The 13,322-nt window shown below is 31.6% G+C and overlaps 1 protein-coding gene across 1 annotated transcript; it reads left to right on the top strand.

The window, feature by feature from the left end:
• The first annotated feature begins 1,165 nt into the window (after window positions 1-1,165).
• Window positions 1,166-4,082, top strand: LOC124945414 (inactive leucine-rich repeat receptor-like serine/threonine-protein kinase At1g60630). Its single transcript, XM_047485843.1, has 2 exons — window positions 1,166-3,171; window positions 3,251-4,082. Exons 1-2 carry the CDS (start codon window positions 1,851-1,853, stop codon window positions 3,919-3,921), a joined length of 1,992 nt encoding a protein of 663 aa, XP_047341799.1. The 5' UTR covers window positions 1,166-1,850; the 3' UTR covers window positions 3,922-4,082.
• Window positions 4,083-13,322: the final 9,240 nt, after the last annotated feature.

Genomic DNA, 13,322 nt, shown 5'->3' with positions numbered 1-13,322 from the left:
TTCTTAAATTTAAAAAGAAAATATCGACTTAACATGTTAACCTATTAAATTAATATATATATATATATATAATAGTTCAAAATGTTAATTTACTAAATTAAAAATAATAAAAAAACATTAATTCGATATTTTAACCTCCTAAATTTCAAAAAAAAAAAATTATTAATTAAAATTTTAATCATGTTTTAAATGATAAAATAATAAGTTATTTTGTTTAAAAAAATAAAAATATAAAATTACGATTAAGATCTAAAAAGAATAAAATTATAAAATTATAAATTTACACTAAATTAAATTGAAATTCTAATTTAAATTCAAATTCATCCTATTAAATGGTCTACAAAATTTAAGAAATAAAATTTAACTCTTTAATTCTAATTTGACCAAATACAACCATTAATTTTGACATAATACAACAAAATCTGAACACATTTTGTTCAAAATCTGAACACATTCATGAACAAAATGTACTATATAATTGATTGATTCTTAAGAACCTTCCCAAACAAAGTGTACTGGCCAAGAGTCACACAACTTTTTGCAACTTAAGCCAGGCAAAACCTCCTCTTTTTTTCTTCTTAATAGTTGACCCTTACAAAAATAAAAGTTTTGTGAGTGCTCAGTTTTTTTACTAAATCTCCTCTCACGTGAAGCCATGTCCTAACCAGAACAGGCCTAGGGTGAGGCAATCCAAATTTGAGAATTTTTTGTATGGTTCACTCACTCACTGATGCCTGAACGAACCCTTCTTCTTCTTCCCTTTTTTCCCTTTTGGTTGTTGTTGTTGGCAATTAAGTTTAAGAAATGGAGGAATCTTCCATGAGGGAAAAAAACAAAAGTGAATGGGGAAGAGGCAATCTTTGGAGTTTAGTATGAGGAGAACACTGAACTTAACTGAATATTTCTTTAGGGTTTTTAATTACCCATGCTAGCATTGACCATGAGGAGGAGAGGAGAGTAAAAAACATCCAATTTAATATTGTTCAGAGAAGACACACTAGCTGCTGCTTCTGCTGCTGCTACCATTTATTATTTGTTATAAATAGAGTGAAAGGAAAACATGAATAAAACTTGTAAAAATTAATTGTCCTGAATTTACTTACAACAGTTGGCATTGCATGGCCTCTTCTGTCTCCCCCCTCCCTCTCTCTTGAATTATTGATTTCAGTCATTTCAATGGGGTTATGGGGGTGGGGGGTTTTCTTATGTAAACAAGATGATGATGATGATATATGTTTTCTCATGTTTAAGCATAGTTGAATGAATATACAGACTGGATCCAATGCTACCATCAAATGATCTTGAAATTCCAACCAGATTCTTAATTAATTAACTCTTCCTCCTGTTGTTGTTTTCACTATTTTTTTAACACCAATCTTCTGACTCATCATCATCTTCTTATAAAGATAGTATATTTGGGTATCTGAAACCTCCCTCTGCTTTCACGTGAAAGTACACAAGCTGGGATTGATTACCCGTGAAACAACACTCTCAATTCATCTTCAGATCGCGACTGCTTTTATTATCTTCAAAGACTCACTGAAATAAAAGAAAGAGAGAGAAAACCCATTATCTCTTATGACTGTCTGTTGCAAGCATTCATCTTTCTCTGCTCATCATCATCATCATCACTTCAGCTTCTGCTTCATTTCCATGCCATGGTAACAGCAATATTTAATATGGGGGAAAACCCAGAAGCCAGTATTTGGAAAGCCATTTGGCGATTGAATCGATGAAGGAAGGAAGGAAGGAAGGAATCAATGAATGAATGATTCTTGCCTCATACTATTCCATTTCATTCTTTTTGTTTCATCATCTCTGATTCTCATTTCATTTGCTTGCTTGACTGGATGATTAGATATATGGAGTTCCCAAGAAGAACTTCATGTATTCTACTTCTCCTTTTCTCTACATCCTTCTCTTTTCTCCTCCATTGCGCATTGTCAGACGATGCTGACACCCTCTTATCTCTCAAATCAGAAATTGATAACTCAAATCACCTACAATGGCGCCATGGAAGTGATCCTTGTCAATGGAAAGGAGTCAAACAATGCTTAAAAGGAAGAGTCATAAAGCTAGTCCTCGAACACCTCAACTTAACCGGCCAACTTAATATCAATATTCTCAACAAGTTAGATCAGCTCCGACTACTCAGTTTCAAAGCAAACTCACTAACTGGTCAAATCCCAGATCTCTCAAGCCTACCAAATCTCAAATCAATCTATTTAAACGGAAATCATTTCTCCGGTCAAATTCCGGCGACTCTTTCCCTTCTCCACCGTCTCAAGGTCATTGTCATATCAGATAACAGAATCTCCGGCGAAATACCCAACTCCCTGCTCAACCTCAGCCGCTTATACGTACTATCTTTAGATAACAATCAACTCACAGGCGAAATCCCTCCGTTTAACCAACCCAGTTTGAGGTTCTTCAATGTATCCAATAACCACCTCCACGGTCAGATCCCAGTGACTCCTGCCATGGTTAGATTCTCTATCTCTTCGTTCTTCGGCAACATTGGCCTTTGCGGAACCCAAATAGAATCGACATGCGATTTAATGTCGCCGTCGGCGAGCCCCAGTTCTCCGATTAAGGAGAAGAAGAAGAAACATGGGTTGAATCGGAAACAGATTACCGCCGTCGTAGTCGGCAGCGTGGGGGGTTTTGGGTTACTGATTCTCTGTCTTATAATCATGTGTGTTGTCTGTAAGAGAAGCGGGAGGACGTCTTCTAGGACCGTCACAACGACGGCGGAAGGAAACAACAACGGCGGCGCCGTCGGCGCCGGTGGAGGGAAGCAGTTTTCATGGGAAGAAACGGAAGAGGGAGGAGGGACGGGAAATCTGGTGTTTTTGGTAGGAGAAGGGGTAGGGGAAGAGAGGATGAACTATACAATGGAGGATCTATTGAAGGCGTCGGCGGAGACATTGGGAAGAGGAACTGTGGGTAGCACTTACAAGGCGGTAATGGAATCGGGATACATTGTGACGGTGAAGAGGCTGAGGGAGGCGCGATATCCACGCGTGGAGGAATTCAGAAGATATATGGAGATATTGGGTAGATTAAGGCACCCGAATCTGGTTCCAATTCGTGCCTATTTTCATGCTAAAGAAGAACGACTCCTTGTTTATGATTACTTCCCAAACGGCAGCCTTTTCTCACTCATTCACGGTCTGAAACTATAATCATGTAGATTTCAATGAAACCCATTAATGATTTAAGCTTAATTTGTTTCCTGTTCCATATTCAGGATCAAGAGCACCTCCGGGAGGAGGAAAGCCTCTTCATTGGACATCATGTTTGAAAATAGCAGAAGATGTAGCTGCTGGATTACTCTACATTCACCAGAATTCAAATCTCACCCACGGAAATCTCAAATCCTCAAACGTACTTCTCGGATCCGACTTCGAATCCTGTCTCACCGACTACGGTCTCTCTTCCTTCAAAAACCCAGATGACATAACCGTCGAATCCAGCGGCGGCGGCGTCTTTTACAAAGCACCGGAGTGCCGGCACATGACAACAACAGCAACCACCAGCACACAGGAAGGCGACGTGTACAGCTTCGGTGTTCTTGTTCTTGAACTTTTAACTGGGAAGACGCCGTTTGAGGATGTTGTTGAGGAACATGGATCTGATATTCCTAAATGGGTACGGTCTGTTAGGGAAGATCATGAGACGGAGGAGTCTGATGATGGACCTCCGAATGAGGATAAACTTGGGGCGCTGTTGAATATTGCTATGGCGTGTGTCTCTGTTTGTGGTGATGAAAGGCCTGTGATTAAGGAGGTATTGAGGATGGTGAGGGAAGCGAGAGCTGAGGCTCATGTTTCGTCTAATAGTAGTGATCATTCGCCGGGGAGATGGTCTGATACAGTTCAGAGCTTACCTAGAGAAGATCATCAACATCTTAGCATTTAGATTATTTTGCTGTAGGAAGAGAAGATGATGATGAAGAGGGGATTCATCTATTGCAACTCTCAAGTACTAGTGTTATTTTCTTTTTGTGTTGATGGAAGATTTTGATTGATTGAATGATTGATTACAGTCTTATGAAAATGAAAGTCCCAAATTTGTTTGATTTTCTAAGAAATTATCTAATCCATCAACATTCCCTCTTACAAAAATAATTGTAATTCTTTGGCTGGTTTAATTTTGAGTTATTCTAATAATAAAAAAAATTTAAAAAATACTTTATTCCTCCTTTAATTCATTAAATTAATTAAATTATTAATCAAAATATTATTTTTTAAAATATTATTTTTTATTTTATTTATATATATTAATATATTTTAAGTTTAAAATATATAAATATATATATATATATATATATATATATATATATATATTTCATATCCTCAAAATTATAAATAATCATCCATTTTTTACTTTCTAAATTATTTCAATAACACACAGAACAATGTCTCTCTAATAACTACAATTCTTGTTGTTTGCAAAATTAAGTTTACTTATGATAATATATATTAATTAAAAAAATCATAAAAAAAATTAGAAAATAAAAAAATCTAACTCGTTTGTTTTTTCATTACAATAAATTATTTTTAGGGAGTATCTCCAAATTTGTTTGTATTTTTAACCGCTTAAGTTATTAAAATATTAAACAACATATAAAAACAATTTATTTGATCACAAAAAATTAAAAGAATTATTTCTTTAATAACATTGCCTAAAGATATGCCTCATTAATAAAAGTTTAATTTAATATATAAAATATGTTTCAAATTTACATACAAGCTAGCAACATAGAGACATTCAAAATATGTATATAGGTTGAGTAATTATTATTGACTTGAATCAAACACTTTTATAACCGTAAAATTATACGATTTTTTTTTTCTAAGTTCTAATATCTTATTTTAACTTGGAATACAAGTTTTTGCGATGACATAAATGATAACGACAATGGTAAATCCTTATCACAATTCGGATATAATTGTAACAAATCAGAAACAATTAAATTAATCAATTTATTGAGTTACAAACAATGTAACTTTTGATTCGTCACCAACCTCGATATCTAATTTGTATTTAGAATGGGTAAAAAAATAATTGACGTTAAAATAAAATAAATATGATTAAATATATCAATATAGTTGGTTAGTGATAAATAGACAAAATATAAATATTTAACACATTGGAGTAGATTTTTTAAAATAAAACATTATTTTTAAAAGATTTTGATAGCACCTGTCAGCTTTTTAAAATTAATTATGTAAAAATAATTAATTTTATTCAAATTTAATAATATGAGAATTTTTTATAATCAAATGACGATTTGATTTTTTTATGAAATTCAATTTAAATCAATTAAACATAATTAATTTAAGAAGAGATTATTTATTTGAAGAAAGAGTCGCCAATTGATTTTTAAAAAATCAATAAAAAAGTGTACGTGTATGAACATATTTTGCACCAGAATTTCGTTTGGTTCGAAATTTGGTGATACTCGGGAAAGGACTTTCGCGCTTCATCCTCTGTACTCATTTTAAAAACGGTCTCTACTTATAAATATGACTTTTGAAAATTAGTTGTATAACGTTTGAGTCTTAATCAATTATTCTTTCGGTCCTAGTAATGCTTCTAGATTTAGCGTTATTAAAAGTATTGAAACAATAATATTTAAATGTTGGTACCTGTTGCGAATGATAACTAAAGTGGAAATACCTGAAGAATATTAATCATTTTTAAAACATTAGAGTTTACAAATAAACACCAAACAAGACCTTGTTGAAATATTTTTGTGGAAATATTTCAAAATATTTAAAATGCATTTTCTAATTTTTCGAGATTTTTAGAAAATGATTTGGTGTCCCAAAATTACAAAAATAATTTTTTGGATTTTGAAAATTGAATTTTTTTTTTATGTTTCAAGTATTATTTTTAATTCATGATAGTGTATTGTCCTTAAGTAGATAGAAAGTGTAAACACTTATGTCTATAATAAAATTAAAACATAAAGTAAGAAGTAATGAAATCTTGCTTGATCTTTAATGGGAACTTGAGTAGGTGCTTTAGACAAAGTTTTATTTAGAATGTTTGAAGACAAATCTATTGGTAATCGTTCAAAATAATTTTATTTTTCTAAAGTTTTAAAACACATTTTAAATAATTGACATTCACATTATTATTTATGAAACTATATGTTAAAATTTATATCTACACATCTTACATATTTAACATATTAGTTAGTATTTTAAATAACATATTTAACTCATTAAATTAATTTAAGTTTTCTAAAATAAAATAAATAAACAAAATAAATAATCATTTTTTATAATTTTTACTAACAATATAATTTTATACAGATATAAATAAATAATTAACATAAGTGTGTCAAGACACGAAATGACACACATTAAAACGGACATCGACACAACGCGATTAGGTTGAAACTATTGTCAGAATAACACGAAACACGAATTTAAATACGAGTAACCACAACACGAATAAACTCGTGAACACGAATTAACATGACATAGAAGAACTTGTGGATCATAATATTTTGATTAACTCAAGACACAACACGCATAAGATTGAGAAACGACATAACACGATTGAAAGTCTAACACAACTTGTCTAAGTCGAATACGACCTATTATGCACGATGCTCAGTTCTAGTCTAGAGTCAAAATAGAGGCAAGTTGTTTCAACGTCTAAATACATCTAGGACAATCTATATTCATATCAATGTTTTCCATTAAAAGTTCTCAATTGTCGTCCCAATGAATGTAGTTGAATTTCTTCGGACATATTGACAGACAAAGTTTAGTATAAATGATGTTATACTTTACATTAGGGAGAAGCATCTTGCAAAGACACGACGATAACACAAAATAGATTTGCGACTAGAAAAAGTAGTGGCTAGACCACTCAAAAGCCACGAGCTAAACGCATCATTAACTAAAATGTGAGGACATAAATAGTTATATGATGTCGTTTTGTTACACACAACTTTAAAGAGAAAAGAATGTAAGGATACTTAATTTGCTAGTTAAAGAACTTATCAACACCGGTCAGAACTCGCGCCATCCTACAAACAACAGTGTCGAACTCAAGGAGGGTATTACATTGCATTCCAATCAAATTCGGAACTCGGCAATGAAAATTCCATAAGTCGAGATTTTTTATGAACGATTTATGACCGCAAGTCACCTTGAAAACCTTACTTCTGCAACAATAGTAATTTGTTTGAACTATGAAATAATTGAACATTATAACTATATAAGACACATAAAAATATGAAAAGTTTAATATTTTTTTAATGTTTCAAGTATTATTTTTAATTCATGATAGTGTAATGTCCTTAAGTAGATAGAAAGTGTGAACACTTACGTCATAATAAAATAAAAATATAAAGTAAGAAGTAATGAAATCTTGCTTGATCTTCAATGGGAACTTGAGTAGGTGTTTTAGACAAAGTTTTATATAGAATTTTTTAGGAAAAATATATTGGTAATCGTTCAAAATATTTTTTTTTAAGTTTTAAAACATATTTTAAATAATTGACATTCACATTATTATTTATAAACTATATGTTAAAATTTATATCTACATATCTTACATATTTAACATATTAATTAGTTTTTTAAATAAGATATTCCACACATTAAACTTATTAATTAATTTAAGTTTTCTAAATTAAAATAAATAAACAAAATAATAAATTATATTTTATAATTTTTACTAACAATATAATTTTATACATAAATAAATAATTAACATAAATGTGTCAAGACACGAAATAACACACATGAAAACGGATATCAGCACAACACAATTAGATCGAAACTCTTGTCAGAATAACACGAAACACAAATTTAAATACGAGTTACCACAACACGAATAAACTAATGAACACGAATTAACACAACATGAAAGAGCATTTGGATCATAATAATTTAATTGTGTCAAGACACAACACGACACACATAAGATTGAAACACGACTGAAAGTCTAACACGACTTGTCCGAGTCGAATACGACCGTTTATGCACGATGCCTAGCTCTAGTCTATAGTCAAAATAAAGGTAAGATGTTTCAACTTCAAAATACATCTAGAACAATTTATATTCAAATCAATGTCTTCCAATAACAGTTCGTAGCTACCGTCCCAATGAATGTAGTTGAATTTCTTAGGACATATTGGTCGACAATGTTTAGAAGCATCCTGCAAAGACAAGACGATAACACAAAATAGTTTTGCGACTAGAAAAAGTAGTGGTTAGACCACTCAAAAGCCACGAGCCAAACCCATCACCGATTGAAATGTGAGCAATTGCAACGACATAAATAGTTATAGGATGTCGTTTTGTTACACACAACTTTAAAGAGAAAATAATGTGAGGAGACTTAATTTGCTAGTTAAAGAACTTATCAACACTAGTCAGAACTCGCGTCATCTTACAACTAGTATTGTCGAATGCAAGGAGGGCATTACGTTGCATTCAATCAAATTTAGAACTCAACGATGAAAATTCCATAAGTCGTAATTTTTTATGAAGGTTTAATGACCCAAATCACCTTGAAAACCTTACAACTGCAACAATAATAATTTGTTCGAACTATATGCAATTATTGAACATTATAACTATACAAGACACATACAAACATGAAAAGTTCAATATTTTTCTGATGTTTCAAGTATTATTTTTAATTCATGATAGTATATTGTCCTTAAGTAGATAAAAAATGTGAACACTTACGTCTACAATAAAAGAAAAATATAAAGTAAGAAGTAAACGAAATCTTGCTTGATCTTCACTAGGAACTTGAGTAGGTGGTTTAGACAAAGTTTTATTTAGAATGTTTAAGGTAAACTCTATTGGTAATCGTTCAAAATAATTTTTTTTTTTAAGTTTTAAAACACAATTTAAATAATTGACATTCACATTATTATTTATGAAACTATATGTTAAAATTTATATATACACATCTTACATATTTAACATATTAATTAGTTTTTTAAATAACATATATAACACATTTAACTTATAAATTTAATTTAAGTTTTCTAAATGAAAAAAAAAATAATAATCATATTTTATAATATTTACTAACAATATAATTTTATACACATATATATATATAATTAAATAATTAACATGAGTGTGTCAATACACGAAATGACACACATTAAAACGGGCATCGACACAACACGATTAAATCGAAACTCTTGTCGGAATAACACGAAACACAAATATAAATACGAGTTACCACAACACAAATAAACTCGTGAACACAAATTAATACGACACGAAAAATCCCGTGGATCATAATATTTTGAGTGAGACAAGACACGACATGACACACATAAGATTCAGACACGATACAACAAGATTGAAAGTCTAACACGACTTGCCCGAGTCGAATACGACTTTTTATGCGCGATGCCCATCTCTAGTCTAGAGCCAAATTAGAGGTAAAATGTTTCAACGTCTAAATACATCTAGGACAATCGATATTCATATCAATGTTTTCCACTAAAAGTTCACAGCTACCGTCCTAATGAATGTAGTTGAATATCTTCGGACATATTGGCCGACAAAGTTCAGTATAAGGGATGTTATACTTTACATTAGGGAGAAGCATCCTGCAAAGACAGAAAGATAACACAAAATAGTTTTGCGACTAGAAAAAGTATTGGCTAGACCACTTAAAAGCCACGAGCCAAACTCATCACCGACTGAAATGTGAGCAATTTCAACGACATAAATAATTATAGGATGTCGTTTTGTTACACACAACTTTAAAGAGAAAAGAACGTGAGGAGACTTAATTTGCTAGTTAAAGAATTTATCAACATTAGTCAGAACTCGCGCCATCCTACAACCACTAGTGTCGAACGCAAGGAGGGCATTACGTTGCATTCAATCAAATTTAGAACTCGGTGATGAAAATTCCTTAAGTCGTAATTTTTTATGAACGATTAATGACCCAAATCACCTTGAAAACCTTACAACCGCAACAATAATAATTTGTTTGAACTATATGCAATTATTGAACATTATAACTATACAAGACACAAACAAACATGAAAAGTTTAATATTTTTTTATGTTTCAAGTATTATTTTTAATTCATGATAGTATATTGTCCTTAAGTAGATAGAAAGTGTGAACACTTACGTCTACAATAAAATAAAAATAAAAAGTAAGAAGTAAACGAAATCTTCCTTGATCTTCACTAGGAACTTAAGTAGATGTTTAGACAAAGTTTTATGTAAAATGTTTGAGGCAAAATCTATTGGTAATCGTTCAAAATATTTTATTTTTTTGTAAATTTTAAAACACATTTTAAATAATTGACATTCATATTATTATTTATGAAACTATATGTTAAAATTTATATCTACACATCTTACATATTTAACATATTAATTAATTTTTAAATAACATATTTCACACAATTAATTTAAGTTTTCTAAATTAAAATAAATAAACAAAATTAATAATCATATTTTATAAGATTTACTAACAACATAATTTTATACATATATAATTAAATAATTAACATTAGTGTATCAAGACACGAAATGACACACATGAAAACGGGCATCAACACAACACAATTATGTCGAAATTCTTGTCAGAATAATACGAAACACGAATATAAATACGAGTTACCACAACATGAATAAACTTGTGAACACAAACTAATACGACATAAAAGATCATGTGGATCATAATATTTTGAGTGAGTCAAGATACGACACGACACGTATAAGATTGAGACACGACACAACACGGTTGAAAGTCTAACACGACTTGCCTGAGTCGAATACGACTTTTTATGCACGATGCCCAGCTCTTGTCTAGAGTTAAAACATAGGTAAAATGTTTCAATGTCTAAATACATCTAGGACAATCGATATTCATATCATTGTCTTCCAATAAAAGTTCACAGCTACCATCCTAATGAATGTAGTTGAATTTCTCCGGACGGTTCGGTCGACAAAGTTCAGTATAAGGGATGTTATATACTTTACATTAGGGAGAAGCATCAAAAGACACGATGATAACACAAAATAGTTTTGCGACTAAAAAAAGTTGTTGCTAGACCACTCAAAAGCCACGAGCCAAACGCATCACCGACTGAAATGTGAGCAATTGCAACGACATAAATAGTTATAAGATGTCGGTTTGTTACACACAACTTTAAAGAGAAAAGAACATGAGGAGACTTAATTTTCTAGTTAAAGAACTTATCAACACCGGTCAGAACTCGCGCCATCCTACAATCAATGGTGTCGAACGCAAAAAGGGTATTACGTTGCATTCAATCAAATTAGAAACTCGGCGATGAAAATTCCATAAGTCGAGATTTTTTTGAACGATTTATGACCGCAAATCACCTTAAAAGCCTTAAAATATATGGAACTTAAAAAAATCTAAATAAAAGAAATGATAATAAACGGATGTAATCCTTTATCTCTCCTTGAAGGTTATAAAGTTTATATATGAATTAATCAATTAGAAGTTATAGAATATTAAAAAAAATTATTTTATTCATAATCTCGAATTTCAAACACTAGCCTTGATTGATTCAATGAAATAATTGACTTAGATGGGCAGATGACCAGCTATTAATGAAAATTGCACAAATGACTAAATTATTATTAATTTTTTTTTTTTACAAAAATACCTTTGTCGCGTAACACGACATTGCGTCGCACCCTAATACGTTGAGTGTGCCGTCGCGTGACGAGCGTGCTGTTGCGAGACACATCTGTGCTGTCGCGTGACGCGACCGTTATCGCGTCACGCGCAGCGTCGCGTTACGCGACGGGGGTATTTTTGTCCAAAAAATAGGAAGTGGTCATTTGCGCAATTTTTATTAGGCGTTGGTCATAGAGATGACAATGAGGCAATTCGGGGCGGGGAACCCTAATACGTCGAGTGTGCCGTCGCGTGACGAGCGTGCTATCGCGAGACACATCTGTGCTGTCGCGTGACGCGACCGTTATCGCGTCACACGCAGCGTCGCGTTACGCGACGGGGGTATTTTTGTCCAAAAAATAGGAAGTGGTCATTTGCGCAATTTTTATTAGGCGTTGGTCATAGAGATGACAATGAGGCAATTCGGGGCGGGGAACCCTAATACGTCGAGTGTGCCGTCGCGTGACGAGCGTGCTGTCGCGAGACACATCTGTGCTGTCGCGTGACGCGACTGTTATCGCGTCACACGCAGCGTCGCGTTACGCGACGGGGGTATTTTTGTCCAAAAAATAGGAAGTGGTCATTTGCGCAATTTTTATTAGGCGTTGGTCATAGAGATGACAATGAGGCAATTCGGGGCGGGGAATGCATTTCATTTACCATCCCTGCCCCGTTTTTATTTCGAGATTTTTTTTAATACTATCCCCGTCCTGTTCGATTTTGTTCGATTTCGGGGAATCTCCGCGAGACACCGTTAATAAAAACATTTTTAAAAAACTAAAAAAATTATAAGATAATATTATATATACGGATTTTTTAATATAATATATATGTTAATTTATTGAAATTTTATATTATTATAAAGAAATAAACTTACAACTTTTTTCATAAAATATAGTGAATAAATAAATATATTGGTGATTTAATATATTTAATTATATTTTATAGTGTTCAGGCATAATCGGAGCGGGAGACATAAATACTATTTCCGTTCCATCCTCGTTTGGTTTCGAAGAAAAACCGTCCCACACAAGAAAATTCAATTCGGTTTTCGCGGAGTAGTTTCAAATTGTCATCATTTACTAGTCATCTCCCTATTTAAATCAATTACTGGTCATTTCATCCAATTTTCCTTCTACCCTCACATGAAGAATGAAATGGTAATAATCAAATTTATTAATGGATATTTTATTTATTTATTGATAGAATATTATAATTACATTATTAAAACCTCTCTTCATTGCTTATTTACATAAATTTATTCCTAACGCATCCAATATAAATAAAACAGTTTATATTAATGCAACTTCTTAACTGTATTATTTAATTAATTTATGAAATAAAATAGTTGATGTTAAAGCAACTTCTTCATATTGTACTTTAATATCCATTTGATTATTGTAAAATACTTAGTAAAAGTTTAAAAAATATAACCAAGATGTTTTTAAATGGTCGGATTAAAATTGAGACTCCTACTGAGATTTAATTTGAATTTCAGATATATTCTTCCAAACCTTATAATTTGAGAGTTTTGTTGTAAAAAAATAATTATCGATTTAAAAAAAATTAACTTATTATATATGAAACATTTATAAATAAATAAATAAAATATCTATTTCCTTAATTTTATTATTAAATTTAAGTGAAG

Source organism: Impatiens glandulifera, chromosome 7, assembly GCF_907164915.1.
Source record: "Impatiens glandulifera chromosome 7, dImpGla2.1, whole genome shotgun sequence".
Taxonomy (NCBI): domain Eukaryota; kingdom Viridiplantae; phylum Streptophyta; class Magnoliopsida; order Ericales; family Balsaminaceae; genus Impatiens; species Impatiens glandulifera.
Note: the sequence above shows the minus strand (reverse complement) of the source record. Positions and strands in the feature narration are given on the sequence as shown.

Coding starts and splice junctions, on each gene's coding strand:
- LOC124945414 (XM_047485843.1), top strand. CDS start 1,851: ATGATTAGATATATGGAGTTCCCAAGAAGAACTTCATGTATTCTACTT. Junction 3,172..3,250: donor CCTTTTCTCACTCATTCACG/GTCTGAAACTAT, acceptor TTCCATATTCAG/GATCAAGAGCACCTCCGGGA.